At 46.5% G+C, this 17730-nt stretch overlaps 1 protein-coding gene across 2 annotated transcripts in view; it reads right to left on the minus strand.

The window, feature by feature from the left end:
* TBC1D2B (TBC1 domain family member 2B) overlaps positions 1-9355 on the minus strand; it is an 87518-nt gene extending 78163 nt beyond the window's left edge. For both annotated transcript variants that reach the window (XM_037833270.1, XM_037833269.1), the window contains exon 1: positions 8963-9355. In XM_037833270.1, coding sequence (XP_037689198.1) covers positions 8963-9340 — 378 coding nt within the window. In that variant the 5' untranslated portion in view covers positions 9341-9355. The remainder of the gene's footprint in view (positions 1-8962) is intronic.
* Positions 9356-17730: the final 8375 nt, after the last annotated feature.

Raw genomic sequence — 17730 nt, forward strand, 5'->3', positions numbered from 1 at the left:
AATCTGCCTTTTAACAGCATCCCAGGAGGTTCTTCTCCACAATGATTTTGAGAACCACAGTTCTGACTGAGACGTTTCCCTTTTAAACAGAAATGAAAGAAAACCTATCAGCATGTTACCTCTGGACATATGTGAGAGAGCTGTGTAAACTGTAAAGCTTAAAAAGCTGGTGCAGCAAGAGAAAATTCAGCCAGCAGCCAAGGGTTTGTTTTCTTAAGCAAAACCATTCTCTGGCGAATCCCTCCAAAGAGAAGGCCTCCAGACAGAGCCGCCCAGGCCCAGTCTCTGCAGGGTAACATCATTAAGGTTCGTCATCACAGCAACCCCCACTGGAAACTTATAACCCACACTTATATTTAGAACTTTCATGTGACTAAATTTCTCAAATCTATGTCCTGATACAAAATAGTGAAATGTACAATTTAAGTATCTGTATGAAAGCAAAAACAGAATAAGCCTAATTTCCTACTAATGGATTAAGGAACTATGAAGCAAATATCATCATACTGCTGGGTTTAAACCAGTAAAATATTGTTCACATGTCTAGAAAACGTTCTAGAGCCAGGGCTGCCATTAACCAGCTGTGGGACTCAGATTCCTCACTGAATCATAAAGGCACAGGGCAGGCTCAGAAGAAACATACCAAGTGACTTCCTGCAGCTTCAGGGCCACTTAATGAAGTGTCCTAATCACACAGAAGGCGCAGAGGACAAGTTCCCTGAGGCAACACCTGACTCCTGCTGGATGTCGATCATGTACTTGCTCAACACAGGTCTGCTAGGTGAAGGGCTGGCTAGCTGCATCACATTGCAAAAGCCAGGCCACCTTCTCTGCAAGCACAGCCTGCCCTGGACATCTGAGGGCTGGAAAGGGAAACGAAAGCTGGGCTTGCTGCCTAGAAATAATTCCTATAATCCAAGATCAACATCTCTGATAACACCGGCCTGCCTGCTTCCAAAGTACTGCCAGGCCTGTGATCTGATACTCACAGGATGAAGTCCTGGCCTGGGCGGCAGTCTGTCCAAGAAAAGCCTGTTTTCTCAAGGAGGGCTAGCCCAGGAAATGGGCAGAAGAGGAGCCCAAAGGAATCTCAGCCCTTGAATCTCATCCTTCTCTACCAACCCCAGTTCCCCCACCCAATCTCGGCAAAAGTTAAGCAAAAGGCCAAGCATACAAACTCACCCATCTGATTGGGAACACATCTTGCTGACTCAAGAAGAACTAAGCCTTTAAGCAGCTACACAATTATAATAAAACCTACCAATTTCCTCAGTCCCATCTTCACCAGAGAGTTTTTCTTGATAATCAGTCATACAGAACTTTCCAATTCTGAAACACCCTCACAAATTATTATATAAACCAAAGATTTCTGGCTCTAGGCCATATCCAAATTAGTACTTACATACAGGATTCCCCCTCCCCTTCATTTACCATGGAAAGATTCCAGACCTCCCTCAGAATCAAAATATTTGCAGACATTTGATATTTTCTCCCAACACAGAATACTATAGCAAATATGGTATCTCAACCAAACTTTTTTCAAAACTTTTGCAATTCTTCTGATGCTACCAAGTGCCAAACAATTTTCCAAGTCTTCTTAATATTTGGTAAAAAAAAAAAAAATCAATGGAGTTTTTTACTCTTCTATCTGCATCAGGATGCATAATGCTTAGAACATGGTAGACATGCGATAATATTTGCTGAATGAATAAATAAACACTGCAAACCTCCTTTTAAGCATAAAACAAGAACACACCATACACACACACACAGACCAAGAGGGCATGAAGGCCTGAATCATTCATTCAGTTAACAGATACCTACTGAGCACCTTACATGAGCCTGACATTCTTCTAAGAATTCAGCAGCAAATAGCACAGCAAACAGCCCTGCCCTTATGAAGCGTGTCTTCTAGTCGGACACAACAACAGATGCTCAAGGACAGGAAGAAGACTAGACTTGAAATCAGGGAGCTTAACTCAAGTACACTGTAAATATGAAAAGCCATCCTGAATTTGGCGCTTCTTGTGTTGCCTGGTGTTTACTGAGCAATCATGAAAACTTCAGTTTTCCCAGAGACCATCTCAGCTTCATACCCCTCAGAGCGCCTCATACATACAAGTACCCAGTGTGTTTGCTGAACCGAGTTATCCAGGTAGAGTATTTAACAGGACACTAGTTAAAAGCAGCATAACCCCCCAAACCACCATTTCCATATGGCAATCACTCTATGAACACACACAAAAACCTGCCAAGGACTCTGCCTGGTAGGATTTGGTAAATATGGCTCAAGTGTCATTAAGATCCTACTACATTCAGTGGCAGAGAGATTCCAAAAGGAGCCGAGAGGTCACTCTGGTCGGCACTCTTATGCACAATTTAGACAACCCTTTTTAGGTTCTAAAGAATTGGGGTAGCTGGTGGTAGATACCTGAAACTATCAAACTACAACCCAGAACCCATGAATCTTGAAGACAATTGTATAAAAATGTAGCTTATGAGGGGTGACAATGGGACTGGGAGAGCCATAAGGACCACACTCCACTTTGTCTAGTTTATGGATGGATGAGTAGAAAAATAGGGGAAGGAAACAAACAAACAGACAGACAGACAAAGGTACCCAGTGTTCTTTCTTACTTCAATTGCTCTTTTTCACTTTAATTATTATTCTTGTTATTTGTGTGTGTGCTAATGAAGGTGTCAGGGATTGATTTAGGTGATGAATGTACAACTATGTAATGGTACTGTGAACAATCGAACGTATGATTTGTTTTGTATGACTGCGTGGTATGTGAATATATCTCAATAAAATGAAGATTTAAAAAAAAAGAAGAAAAGATCCTACTACATTAATTTCTACTAGAACCAGAAATTCCTTATCAAAAACTCCTTCCTCTACCCCAAACTGAGAGTCATTTCTACAATATTAGGGTTCTTGTTTTTCTTTGGCAGGAAGGAGGGAGGAGACAGAGAGGGAAGAGTTATTTTCTGTATTTTGTTCTAGCAAAAACGTGCACACAAAGACAGATGACTGGAGATGGGAAGGCTGTAACCTAGCGGCTGACAGGTAAAGGCACCTGACCAAGGACATTTGTCTCTGAAGCCCCTAGAAAGCTCAGTGAGGTGGAAGCTGGTATTCAACCTCTGCATTTGACTCCTCCCTCCATTTCTCAAGAAGCAGTTAGTTACCTCCAAGAGGGAAGGAAATTGGCAACCCGCAAATGTGCAAAGCAAGAAAGCCTGAGAGGTCAATGAAGGTGGCCATCAAGAATGCTTCAAGAAAAGAAGTCCACCAAGGCTGGGCAGGCCCTGGCCACACAAGCCCCCCAAGCCAGCTTCATAAGACCACAGTGCCCCAACACTCAGCACACCCTACTCAGAAATAATAGCACTTAAGAAGCAATAGACCAAGATATTTTCTACTTTGCATGTATCTACTTCTAAACCTGTGTGTCAGTACATAACAAACACTTCAACCCTTAATACACAGAAAAGAGAAAACTCCAACACAGGTAAAAACACTTAATGTGACCCAATCATCAGTTTAAGAGGTAAAAATGCAAAAAATGCAAAAAATGCAAAAAATTGTCAATCTCTACTTAAAACTCTTCATTGATTCCTACTCCTCTTAGGACAAAGACCAAAATCCTGCCCTGGCCCTAAGAGCCTGAGCAGAGAGGCCAGACACCCCCTCCCCAAGGCCCTGTCCCCTTCGTTCCCAGCTGATATCTGGCACTACTTGAGTTCATGCAAAAACAGCCTTCCCATCCAAAGACCTCTGCTCATGCCATCTCTTCTCCCTAGAACTCTCCACCTCTCCTCCCCACTCCCCAATTAACACCAGCTCATCTTTTGTATCTCAGCTCAAGTGTCACTTCCTCAGGGAAGTCTTTCAATCAGATCGATTTGCATCTCTTTCCTTTCCAACTTCACAGCCCTGGTCAGAGTTTGCTATATTTTTATTAATGTCAGTCTCCTCCTTATACTGAAAGCACCACAGGGACAGAAGCTGTGCTTGTCTTGTTCTCTCTATATTCCCAGGGCCTAAAGCACACAGTCAGTGAATGAATGAATGATAAAAGTCATTGAAGCTCTCCAATAACACCAGAGTCAGCAAACTACAACCTGAGGGCCACATCAAGTCCACTGCCTATTTTTGTATGACTTACAAGCTAAGAATGGTTTTTACATTTTTAAAAGGTTGGGAAAAACATGAAGGAGTATTTTATGACATGTGAAAATGATATGAAATCAAATTTTAGAGTCCATAAATAAAGTTTTGCTGAACATAGCTATGCTCATTCTATGGTTGTTTCAGTACTACAATGGCAGAGTAGAGTAGCTTTGACAGAAACCATATGGCCGGTAAAGCCTAAAATATTTACTACCTGGCCCTTTATATAACAAGTTTTCCCACCCCTGGTATAATAGTGTCCTCAGACTCCAGGCTGTGAATAAGAAATATGAGACCTGAAAATGCGGGACAGTCGTACTCTCTGGGGAAGAGTGAATCATACACTTTTATTTTTTTGTTGTTGTTTGTTTTTGATTTTTTGTCTCTTTCTTTAATAAACTTTATTTTTTTTAACTTTATCAAAAATTTTTAAAGAAAGAGACAAAAAATCAAAAACATTTCAAACAAGACCAAAACAAAGGAATAAGAAAAAATAAATAACCTAAAATAACTACATTGCTTCTAACGTGTTCCTTCCCTACCACAACTCAAGAAAGTAGACAGACTATAACCCAAAAAAGATACACTTTTAGATTTCTGATACCTATTACACTCGGTGGGCATTTGCTGAACGGCAGCCACTTCCATGACATGAGGCGAGAATGCCATTTAATACACCAGTGTACTTGAGAATTCTGGCTGATCACTTCTAAAAGGTCGGAGCTCACATGATAAACAATGCTTACTGGACGATCATGTTCTACTCATTCATTCAACAATGTCTTCCTGGATGCCTACTTAGTGCTAAGCACTGTTCTAGGAGCTGAGGAGATCCCCCAGCAGTCCTCATGGAGCTTACACTCCATGGGCATAAAATAGGGTAGAGACTACCCTATAATGAGGCCCTGTGTCACAGGCAATGGGGGATGGAAAGCCTGTGTGGTATCACAGGCATGATACCATATCTGCCTTTGGGGAACTTACTAATTGGGAAGCTATGGCAAGCCCATGAAAAGTTAAGTCTCCATGAAAGACTTAATACTTCAAGACCCCTGGGCAGATGCCCCAGAGCTGAACAGCTTAGCCAGGAAGTTGGGTCACCACATCTACTTTGTACTGAATGCACTATGATTAACGAAGTTAACAAATGTTTGTCATTAAGCTGAAAGCAGTTTCAACACCAGAGAATGTGCATCCTTCCCAGAAAAAGGGGACTAAGAATAGGAACGCATGACTGCTCAGTTACATGTATGACTCAGAAACCAACACACACATGCATTTCAACACACACATGCACTTCAGCATCAAATGCCTTCAAGAAAGGGAGAAAAACTGATTTGTCAATAGCCTGATGACACTCCTTGCTCTGGAGATGGCAGAGATCTGGCAGGGCATGGTTGTTCAAGCTTTCCCCTCAGTCAGTTATATGCTTTCCTTCCCTTAAGGGCCAGCTCACTCCAAAGCTATCTCTGGTGCTCAGATCCCAGCAAAGCTGGGTTAGCAGCCAGCATCTCCCCTACATATACACATCACAGAAAGCATCAACCTCTGCCTGATCCTTGCAGCAGTTTCCAAATGTCCAGTAACAATTACTACACATTCTGGTTAAAAAAAAAAAATTGGGCAGTAAAACGTCCCTGGTACTTTCTAACTCATAAAATGGGAAGAAATCTGTGAATTCAGTTAAGGGGAAAACCACCACTTGATCTAATCCAAAAGAACTGATTTCCAAAGTCAAAAAAAGTAGATAAGTCAGGACAGATATATAATTAGATGCTCTGCATTTCAGATACTGACTGGGGGTTTCCATCTAGTTTCATGATCTCAAACAAATCACTTCCCCTCTCTGGCCTCCTTTCTCTCATCTGTAAAACAAGGGAATGGATTAGATCCCTGAATTTAGAAATAGAGAAGTTTACCAAAAAATTCCAATATTGGTTTTCATTAAGACTCAAGCAGTAAAACATTTTGGGAAAGCCCAAAAAACCACAGCTTCTCCAAAGAAGGCTGAAAGATGCTTTAAAATAAGAAGCATATGATAATACAATAAGCAAACTGCTGAATTTCCTTTTCTGTCAAAAGAAATGGCATCTGTAATATTATATACAACTAGCTCAAGTTTGGGCAGGCTTTAATCCTCACTAGCCTACAATCCCCTTTGAAAATTAGGGTCTCCTCTTTGGCTGGGAGCCCTAAAGTGACATATTAAAGCTCATGGGAATCAGTTCTTGAATCCAGATGGTAAGAAGGAAGATAAATGGCTAATTTTCACTTTCCAACAAAATTTTTACTCCTGCAGCTCAAAAGGAATCACAGTACACTGAAACTCATCCCTGTTAAAATGTGCTCCTACTCTGAAACCTATATGTTAACTGCTTCCTTCCTTTGGAAGGCCTTGCCTACATTTTCATGTCCACTGCTTTTGTAAAGCAGACACTTGGCCTTGGTTATTCTGTCTTATTCTGTGACTACTTTAACTTTACATATCAAAATATTCCTGCATAGTTGGTAACCCATATGAAAATGGATTTTTTAAAAGAAATATTCTGAATATACAAAAAGATGGATAGAATAATATAACTAACTAGTGTACTTACCACCCAGCCTAAGAAATAAAACATTGCAAAGACAATGGATGCACTGATCATATTGCCCTCCCTTCCCACCAGATGCAACCACCATCCTGAATCCAGGGTTCACTGCCCCCATGCCGGTCTCCACACTTACCACATGGCATATATCCTTAAATGATATCTAGTGTTGTTTTGCATGATCTTCTTGATCTTCATATAAATGGTATCATTCTGTAACTTTGGTTTTCTTGGCGGATTTTGTTTATTAGATTCATTCAGGTTGACACATAAACTTCTAGTTCCTTTACGTCAACTACTGTACAACATTCCTTTATATTAATACACCACATATTTGGCCAAAGACTCTGTTTATTTTTTCATACAGCTGCCATTTGGTGCCTACTATATGTCAGCCATTTTCCATAACATTTTCTGGGATCTTCACAACCACCCAATGCTGGGGGTGGGGTGGGGGTATAAGATTCCCACTTGACCAAAGAGGAATCTGGGACAGAGAGGTGGTGTAACTTGCCCAAAACATATGAGTGGCAGACCTAGGCTGCAAGCTCAAGTCCATCCCATCCAAATCTAAAGCCACACTCCTGACATTAAGCTTTACAGCCTCACTTGTATAGATAACTCCATTATCAGATTTTTTTTTAAATGAAAATCTGAGAGAGAGCTCCAAAGTCACCTGAGAAGATCTGAATCAGAATGCTGTTTTCTTTTTTAAACAATTCCACAGGAAATTCATCTGACACAGGGAAAGTCCACATGTTCACTGAGGACAAGCCTCTGCCTTTGGCCAAAGTCCCTGTGTACTCACTCACTAGGGTCGTCCTGAAGTTTATATAAAAGGCTCTCTAAAAAAGCCTGAGACGAACTGCAACTCAGCTTGGTTTTCTTTGGAGAAAGAGGCTGTTTGCACTCACTTAGTGATGGAAAGGAGAAGAAGCCTGAAGAACATGGGAATCAGACCCTGCAAGCAAAAGCTGAGTTAGCAAAGCCCCTAGAATGAACTCAGGGAGCAGCTCCTGGTGCTGTCAACTCTGGAGGTCCCAGGGCAGTAGGCACAGCTGTTGCTGCTCTCCACTTGGCTGGCCTTGCCAAGAGTTTTTATATACCCCAGCCCAGCCGTGCTGCTCTGCAGAAGGCCCGCTTTGCTATATGGAAGATACGGGAGAAGCAGGAGTGAGGGTGGAGACTCATAGCAACCAGTCAAGGAACAAAGCAGGGAACAAGGCCTAGAGCTGGGCTGCCTTGCCAGAGTACTCTAAGTGAGAGAACCCCTAGATGATGGAGTCTAGTCCCCTAGGAACCCCAAGGACAGGGGAGGCCTCTCTACCCCAAGAGTCCCCGATTCTACTCCAGTGTTTCTACACTATACCCCCCCCACCACCAATGTGTCTCTCTGCAAAAAGATTAAGGAAGTCTGGAATGAGCAAGGCATAACTGATCAAAGCAACCCCTTCCCACCTCTCCCAGACAAAATAAGAGCAAGAGAACAGGTTCTGCCACTTACTGACTGTGTGACCTTAGCTGGAGCATCCCTGCCCACCCTAGAAGGGATTGCAGTAGATATCTCTAAAGATCCTGCAATCTCTGATTTGCTCTGCCTATAGCAAACTAATTACAATATTTACTGGGCACTTTACAGCATAATTCATTTGATCCCAACAACCCTATGTGGTAGTTCCTACTGCTATGCCCATTTTACAGAAGAGGCAGCTAAAATACAGAGAGGTTAAGTAATTTGCCCAAGGGTCACACCCAGTAGTGGTAAAGGGGCCCCTGGGCGTGAAAGCCTACAGTCGTGGATGTCTGGGAGCCTTGGAAAACATCCACGGGGCGGGTAAGTGGAGAGGAGAGGAGGGCACGGACAGAGGGGTGGGAGGGAAGGCGCCAAGGGAGATGATGGATCAAAGTGTCTGAGGAAAGGGGAGGGAACACTCTGGCATAAACCCGTATAAAAGGCATGAGATGGGGACACGGGAACGAAATCTGGGGAAAATGTGGGAGGCGGCAGACCAGAACAGGATGTGAGGAGGCTCTGAGAAAGGAAGATGGACGTAGAAAAGTCCGATGGGCAGAGCTAGCCTGAGCTGGGGGGGTGGGGCAGCCCCGGAGGTTAAGGAGGGGGAGACAGCTGAAGGGCATGTGGCGGGTTCCGCCGGCAGGGATAGGGTGAGGGGCTGCAGAGCGCGCGCTGTCCCACCTTGAGGACGGTGACGACTCCCGCGCTGTGCACCTGGAAGTGCGCGGGCGGCTCCGCGCCGGGCTCCGCCGCCTCGTCGGGGCCCTGGTAGCTGAAGCAGGCGTCGGCGATGTCCAGGTGACCGAGAGGCAGCGCGTCCTGCGGGCTCTTGAAGTAGTAGAGGTAGCAGCGTCGCGCGTCGAACACGAACCAGCGGCTTCGGTAGCCGCGCAGCGGGCCCTTGCCCGACAGCTTCTGCAGGTAGCCGCACAGCCGCGCCGGCTCCCGCCCGGGCCCCGCCCCGAGCTCCGCGGCGGCCCCCGGGGCGGCGCCCTCGCTGCTGCTGCCGCCGCTGCCACCGCCGCCGCCCTCCTCCGTCTGGGCTCCGGCACCTGGCATTGCCTGCCTGCCAGTGCGCGCCAACCGCCGGCGCCCGAGCCCCAGCGCCGCCGCCGCTGCCGCTGCTGCGCCCCTTCCCGGCAGCCCCGCCACTCCGCCGCTCCGCACGGCCCGCGGGCGCGCAAAGAAGCCTGGGACTTGTAGTTCCACCCCCGCCGCTCCCTCCCACCCACCCCCGGGAGCTCCCGCCCCAACCCCGCCGGGTCCCCGCGGCGCCCTAGATGCTAGGTTCGCAAGGGATTCCTCACCGCTGCGCCTCAGTTGCCGTCGTGGAACGCGGGGTTCAAAATCCCCGCCCTCCCGGGCTGAAGGAAATGTTCTATTCCTTTATAGGGATATGAATTACATAGGAATATGCATTTTTAAAAACTCATCAGACTGTCTACTTAAAACTGTGCATTTCACTGTATGCAAATTATACCTCAATATAAAACAATTTTTAAACCTCGGCCCTGACAGATTCACAGGCTAATATTGTAAAAATGAGGCAAGATGAGGGAGGCTATTGCCAGGCCCTGAGTGGGTGGGTGCTCAGTAAATATTTGTAGAATGCATGAATGAAAGCCAAAGTATTTCCCGCCTCTCCAGACCTCAGTTCCTTCATTGAACTCAACAAATATTTGCTGTGTGCCTTCTGTGTGCTGTTTCAGGCGCTGGAGAATACAGCAGTGAACAAGCCAATCATTTCCTTACCCTTATGGAGATCATATTCTAGTGCCGGAGAGAGACAATACACAAATAAGCAAATAAATAAAACATATTATGTTGTATAAATGCTGTAGTGAAATAGGAATGCTTTAAATAATTAATAATTATTTAACACTAATTGATTTATAATTAATAAGTGCCAGTAATAGCACTTATTACTTACCAGTGTTTTATATATTAACTCATTTGAACTCTCCCAGTAACCTCAAGAGGAGAATACTATTGTTTTTGCAGTAAAGCAAAGCAAGAGGATGGGAGTTGACAGAGGGCAGGGCTTGCCAGCCATTTCCCAAAGGGTGTGGTCAGGAAAGACCTCTCCGACATTGATCGGAGACCTGGATGATGTGAGGAAACAAGCTATGCAAAGATCTGTTGGGAAAGTCTTCCAGGCAGAGGGAACAAAAAGCAAGTACAAAAGCTCATTTATCCGAAGAAAAAAAGAAGGTTACATACATTTGTCAGAAGACCAAGAGAAAACAAACAAATATCCTACCTTCATAGTTTTGCATGTTTTTACACAGACACAACAAAAGGCACAGGTAGAAAGCCAAGCTTTCTGAGATGGACAGGGATGCCAAATTAGACTGCCTGCTTGGAGCCAGTCAGGTTGGAAGAGCAAGCTGCGAAGTCTCCACCTGCCATCCATCCACAGGCCCTACCTTAGTTGCCACATAAACACCCCTTTCCTGGGGCCTGGTCAGGATGGTGTCTCCCGTGTTAGGGCGCCTCAGCTTCTTTGAGCACAGTATAGAATAGTGCTAAGAAATGGGCTCTGGAGCCGGACAGTCAGGATTTGTCTTCTAGCTCTGCCACTTACCAGCAGTGGGAACTTGGGCAGGTTGTTAACCACTCTAAGCCAATCACTTCATCTGTAAAATGAGGATACTACAAGCAGCCACCTCATACCATCATTATCGTAAGGAATAGGTGAGAAATGCATGTGAAAGCACTTAGCCTAGTGCCTAGCACAAAGTGAGGGCCCAATGAGGGTCAGCTATTATTATTCTTATGCAGATAACATTGATGTCCTCCTCACTGGCTCGGTCAGCAGACCCCAAGAGGGGATCTTGCCACCCAACCAGCCCCTACACATAGTAGACCATAGAAAGCATGAGTAGGATGGGCCAACCTCAGGAGTGACGGGACCAGACTCAGTTCGGGCCTCACCCTGTGGGTAAGAGGGGCTGTGATTAATTGGCTTGTGGGGGAGGCAGCCAGGGTGGGGTATGACCAGGAAATCCTATGGAAAGGGGAAGAGCAAGGAGAACTCGGTACGTGTGGCCAGGGTTCTGAGAGGCTGAGGGGCAGTTCATCTGTCCTCAGCAATATCAGTGAATTGTGAGACAGTAGCCTGTGGTCCCAGAGGAGACAGCCAGGCCCCAGGTAGGATCACATGGGGGCAGATACCTCCTGCTGTGCATGAGGAAGGCGTTCCTAACCAGCAGAGCTGAGGGAGTGAGGGAGTGAGGGAGTGAGCCCCTCTCTCTGGGGGTAAAAGCCTGGGGGGCTGGCCAGCCGCTCAGCAGACGGTACTGGACACTGGAGCTCCGGAGTCCCTCCTGGAAACAGTGTCTGTACTTCGCAGTGGACAAGCTAGGCCACAGACCTGACCCTCCTGCCCTTGAGCCTCGACTCTGCTGCCCGGTTGCCACCATCCCCAGGCTCTCAGCAGAGGATCTGGGGGCCATTTTTAAATGCTTGCAGGACCCCTACATGCTTCTTTTTGGAAGCCATGCCCCACATGATGTCAAATGCACCCATATCCCATAGTAAACATATATGCAATTTTATTTTTGCACTAAAAATGTTTTAAGGTATTTCTATAATTGTGCTCTTGATATTATCTAATTATAAGTGATTCATTTTGATTTACTATTGACTACAATTTCTTGGCAATCATCATGCCTAGGTGGGAATTGCAGCCAAATGAGAAAAATCTATCCTGTGAATTGTTTTTAAAGGTAATGACATTTTTATGATTATTATGAATTGATATAATGTTATACTTTGTAGATATTTTAATGTTTATTATTTTGATTCTGCTTGGGTTTTGGTGCCAATACAATTTTTTTCAGACCTCAAACATTACACAGGCCTCTGAAAAGCTGGCAGGTCTGGGTGCTGAGCCTGTAGTACCTAAAGGATAAACTGGGCTGGCCCCTGCCCTACTCTGGCTGAGCCAAGGATATGGGCGTCAGAGAAGGCTGCTCAACCACAGACCCTGGGACCCCAATAAGAGGAGCAAAGTACGGAGGCCTCAGAGTTGGTACAACATGTCAGCAACAGCCCCTGGAGGGCTCCGAGTCTCTGTCCGCCCATCTGAGCCCAGGAGCAGCAGCCCAAGCCTTCCAAGTCTCCCCCAGCGCCTCCAGGATCAACGCCAACACCCTCCCGAGCCTCCAGGTCTCTCCCAGGCCTTCCTCTGTCCCCCAGCCCAGAACTCTCTCCAGGCCACTCTGGGATGCTGGTTATTTCATGAAGAAACCCCACACCACCCCACCGCCTCATTCCTAGAGTCATGAGTTTCCCTTCTAGGGGCTGAGCTGAAGGGGGCTAGGTGATGGGGCTTTACCTCATCTCTCCGAGCATCTCTCCCCCTTCTTTGATTCAGAGTGTTTTTATAGTTTCTGGAAAGTGCTAAGCAAAAGCAGCTTCAATTTCCCATTTCCAACCAGATCACACACCCCCACGTGGAAGTTGTGGAGCTGCCTTTGGTTGCTTCTAATGACTTAGACTATTTCTTAAATGGCTTGTTGACATTTTGCAGTGCTCGGGGTTTCTCAGATTAAATGTCAACCTCCTTGTGGTCCGGGCCCAGCTTTGCACAGCCCTGTGTGCCTCCCCTGTGTCTGGTACCATGGTGTGTGTTGCCGGAGTGTCTACCCAGCATGCCTATATGTGTCCCTGCCCCCTCGAGCCTCCCAGGAAACCAGTGACCAGAAGGAAGCGGCCAACTGAGGAGGAAGTGGCCACTGTTCACCGAAAAGGGGAAATGTGGGCAGTGAACTTGCTCCGACATGGCCAGCCTCTGGGCAAACCCTGGAGGAAGACAGAGCCAGTGACTCATCCTAGGCCAGCTTCTCCAGAGAAGGGTGGGATGAGCCCAGATTCCTCCAAAGAAGCCACCCCACTACAAACTGCCTTTGTGTTTGTGGACTTCACGGCCTGGGGTGGGGGGTGGGGGGATCGGGGGGTTGCCAAAGAGGAAAACAGGCCTTACCACCTGCCATGCTGTGTGATCCTGGGCGTGCCCATGCCTTCTCTGGGCCACAGTTCCCCACCTGTGCAATGAGGGAATGGGTCACTAGGTGATCTCCAAAGGCCCTGCCCCTACCTGCTCTGAGATGAAACAGCCCCACCAGGGAAAGCTGGGAGCACCAGCAGTCATTCCTCGTGCAGCTCCCCCAGGCCTCACAGTGCCACATCTCCTTAAGCATCCCCCACCTGCACCCCATGCTCTAAGTCCTCTTGATTCTTCCCCAGCCATCAAAACCCACCTGTCACTTCCCCTCAGGGCTCTGCTCCTTCCTGCAGGCTGGGCGGCTCACTGTGGTTAGTACAAGCATTAACCACTTTAGGGGACCACATATGTGTCTTTCCTGGGCCCTGCTGGAGAAACCACCCTACCCCCACCCCCAGCCCCCCTGCACAAATGGCACAAATGGAGGCTTTCAGTCACTGTGGCAAGGGTGCAGGCAGAAACGACTCTGTAATTTGGGGGGGGCGGGGGAGGGGATGGGGAGACAGCAGGACCCAGTCCTGGGAGGGCCTTGCTAAACCCAGAGCACATTCTGAGGAAGCTGGCCTGGATGGGGAGGGGATGGAGGTTATTGGGGGGGTGGGGGTAGGGGAGGGTGGGCAGCTGGGTAGGAATAATAGGCCTGGGGAGCAGAGCTGTGAATGGGGCCGAGTACTACCAGGCTGGGGAGATGGCAAGGAGGAGCAGGGCTACTTGGGTACAGAAGCCACTTTGACCAGAGTTGGCAGCTCCCGCAGGGCAACCCCTGACCAGGAAGAGGGCTTTCCATGTGCTTCCACACAGTGCCTTAAAGGGACACTCTGCACCACACCACCAACCCTGTGCAGGGTGGGTGGCAGAACGAGCTGGGCTGCTGGGTGGGGGTTCTAAAATAAGACTAACTATGCCAGGAGGGTGTGTGTGACCTTGGGCCACATATCCAGCCTCTCTGGGCCTTAGTTTCTTCATCTGTAGAATGGGAGATAATAACAGCATCTACCCCCTAGAGCTGTTGGGAAACTGAAATGAGAAATTTACTGGTAAATCCTCAGTATGGTAGTTAATTCACTCAACAAGCATCCATTCCCAGCCCCTGCTATTTGCCTCCACCTGGTATTGTGTGATGCTGAGCACTCAGAGAAGGACTGGACCTGGCTCTGTGGCTGCAAGGTAGGGTGAAGTGAACCTCAGAGAAAGGATCCCCACCAGGGGACCCAGGGCTCTCAGATCTTCTCAGCCTAGATTTGAGGTCTCTGGCTTCCAGTGGCATCATTTCCCTACCAAATTGGCAGGCAAATCTACACACCTTGTGGCTCTCTTCCTGAGAGAGAAGGCATCTGTAGTGCTGGCCAAGCCCTCAGCCCCAGGGCCAGGGGACCAGGGCTGGGACAGGTAGAGGCCTGGGTGACCCTGGGAGCTGACAGAGGGTAGAGGGTTGGCCCCATGCCCAGGACACACAAGCCCCACTGCCTTCACCACCCCCTTTTCTGGAAGCCCTTGTGCTCGCCCCTTCCCAGCTCCCCACCCACACACCTCAGTCAAACCTGATCTCAGATTCCTCCTACTCTCACACATGCACTAGGGCTGCAGCCCCCTTTGAGGCTCAGTCTGGGAGGCCAGGGCATTTTAACTGGAGCCTGAAGAGATGATGTTCTAATGGTGGAAGTTCAAGCACGAAGGGGTCTACAAAAGGCATAAAAATGTATTTATAAAAGCATTGAAATAAGGGGACAAGATCTTGGAGAGAAGACTCCAGAAGGCAGTCAGGGTTTGCTAATGGGCAGGGAAGAATCCTGGAGGATGGGGGAGGGGAGGATGTATTTTTAAATTTGTTTTGTATTTTGAAGTTTGAACATATGAACTAAACACTTATTAATTTTGATTCAGTGTGTTTAAGTCCCTACAGGATTTGGGTAACAGGGAAAGGCAGGAGCAAAGACATGGAAGGCAGATGCAGCTTGTGTAGGGAGAGGCAGGATGGGGCACCCATGTGTGTGTCTTGGCCCTGCCACGGTCTTATTCTTTGTCTTGGGTAGCCATTTCCAGCCCTGAGTCTCAGTCTTCCCATCTTTAGAATGGGACAAGTGGGGCGAGTATTACTTAACCTTGTAGGGCTGCTGCAAAGATGAAAGGAAATCATATATGTATGGATTTGAAGTGCTTGGCACATGGCAGGGGCTGAAAAGTCATTAGTGATCTACCCTGGGTCTCTGTTTTCCCAGCTGCAGAGTGAAGGGAGAGGTGACAGGGACAGGACTAAGTGAGGGGAGCCCCTGGGGCCCTGACTGTCCAAGCTGCCAGGTGCACCCGGCCTGGCGGAGCCCCAAGGTGGCTGCCTGGACTCCAGGAGTCTGTAGAGCAAGGGGTCCCAAGGACTGGTCCCCAGCCCCCTGATCTCCCCAGCGGGCTCTAAACTGTTCCCCAAATGCCCGTCCTTTCTTCAGCTCTCATGAGCTAATGGCGTGCAAGTCCACAGACTTGCGGTTTTACCTGGGTCTCAGGATGGCTCACTTGTCAGGCCAGATAATCTATAGAGAAATTAGTGTCTTGTTCATGCTGCCCAAACTGAAAGGTACCCCCATAGGGGAGCCTCTCTGATCTGAGGGCTGGTTTCTGTTTTCTGTGGGGAAGTCGGGAGCCCACAGACCCAGAACACCCCAGCTGGGGTGCGTCATGGACAGTTGGGGCTGGCAAGTATTTTTAAGGCCTTGGTAGGCCCAAGACACTCTTACCTTTGGGGTCCTCATCTCACTACATATCAAACTTTTTTTTTAAATGACAGTCATGTCTTATATTAAATATATATATATATAGTTTTTGCTTTAAACCCTTTTGAAAGGATTATTTTATAATTTTGCTTTTGAAATTATTCGGCTTGGAGGAATTCACTTAATTTACAATTGGGAATGACTTCTTGGCAGTCTTCCTGCCCATATGGGGATTCCTATGAAGTAAGATAATCTGGCCTCCAAACTATTTTCAGATGTGATGGATCTTCTATGAATACCAAATGAAGCTGATGCAATGTTGCATCGTACAGACATTTACTTGTACATTTATTAATTGTGATTTTTGGATCTTGGAGCCAATACTTTTTTTTTTTTTTTTTTTTTAATTTCAGGTCTCAGACATTTTTATAGGCCCTTGCAGAGTTCCTAGGCCCTGGCTATCATCCTGTGAGCAGAACAGAAGAGCCTGTGTTTGTGGGGAAGGATAGCTGTGAGGGGAATCTCTGGATACTGCTTCTTTGCGCCTGCAGCCATGCCCAACAGACGACAAGACGAGCTTGCTCAGTGGTCTCAAGGTGCCAAGTCACAATAGAATTGGTGACCTTGCTGGACCACCATCAGCCCCCTCCCTGTTTTTCTTGCATGCAAAATGACGGAGCTTGAAATTATTCATTTATTACATATTTACTGATCTTAAATTAATACAGCTCCTCCAGAAGGCAATTTGGCACTGTCAAAATTACAACTGCAAATACCCTTTGATCCAACAATCCCGCTTCTGGAAATGTGTCCCATAGATGAACACTTGTGCATAATGAAATCTGTATGAGGTTATCCATTGCAGCATTATTGGAACAGAAAACGATCATCAATAGGTGACTGATTAAAAAATTCTGGCACATCCATACAACGAAATATTATGAAGCTGTGAAAAAAATGACAGAAGCCCTCTATGTACTCTTAAGGAAGGATTGCCAAAATATGTTGTTGATTTTTTTTTACAAGGCAATGTGTAGAACACTGTATAGTATTTTCCCTGTGTAAGAAAGGAAGGAAAATAAGAATATACATATTTCCTTGAATATTCATAAGGAAACCCAAGAAGGAAATTAAAGAAACTAATCATAATTACCTGTGAGACTAGGATGGGGAAGGGAACTGGATAGGTGAGTTTTAGTGTTGGAATGAGAATACTTTTGCTGATACATTTTTAAATTTTATTTTTTAAAACATGTAGATGTATCCTCTTTTTGAATAATAATGTAAATATACCTATTGAGCCTACATCACTGTTCAAGGCATAGAGTTCAATGGAGAGTGAGGCAGAGCATGTGAGAAAAAATTCTCCACTGCCCAGTATCATGGAACAGATTCATGTCTACAGATTCATGCCTAGTAAAGGAATGACTGTGCGGTATGAAAACGTGGTGTTCTAAAACTGAAACAAGCACACGACTAGAATTTATTGAAAAGACCACTTTGGCATTCTACCCGAGCAGCTGGCTGCCAGCAGCACTTGGCCATGTTCAAGGTTCCCACTATAAATGCTCAAGAAAGGAGGGATGGGAGGCTGGGAGCTGGGGTTTGGTCACACTTCTGGGGAGTATGTTTCAGCTGGGGAGGGTTTATTTCTGAGCATCTTTCCCAAGAAATCTCAGCCCCAGCTCCCTGAGAGGGTGAATCAAGCTGAATGCTCACAGGAGAGAGTAATTTAT

The sequence above is a fragment of the Choloepus didactylus genome, chromosome 4 (genome assembly GCF_015220235.1).
Source record: "Choloepus didactylus isolate mChoDid1 chromosome 4, mChoDid1.pri, whole genome shotgun sequence".
In the NCBI taxonomy this organism is placed as follows: domain Eukaryota; kingdom Metazoa; phylum Chordata; class Mammalia; order Pilosa; family Megalonychidae; genus Choloepus; species Choloepus didactylus.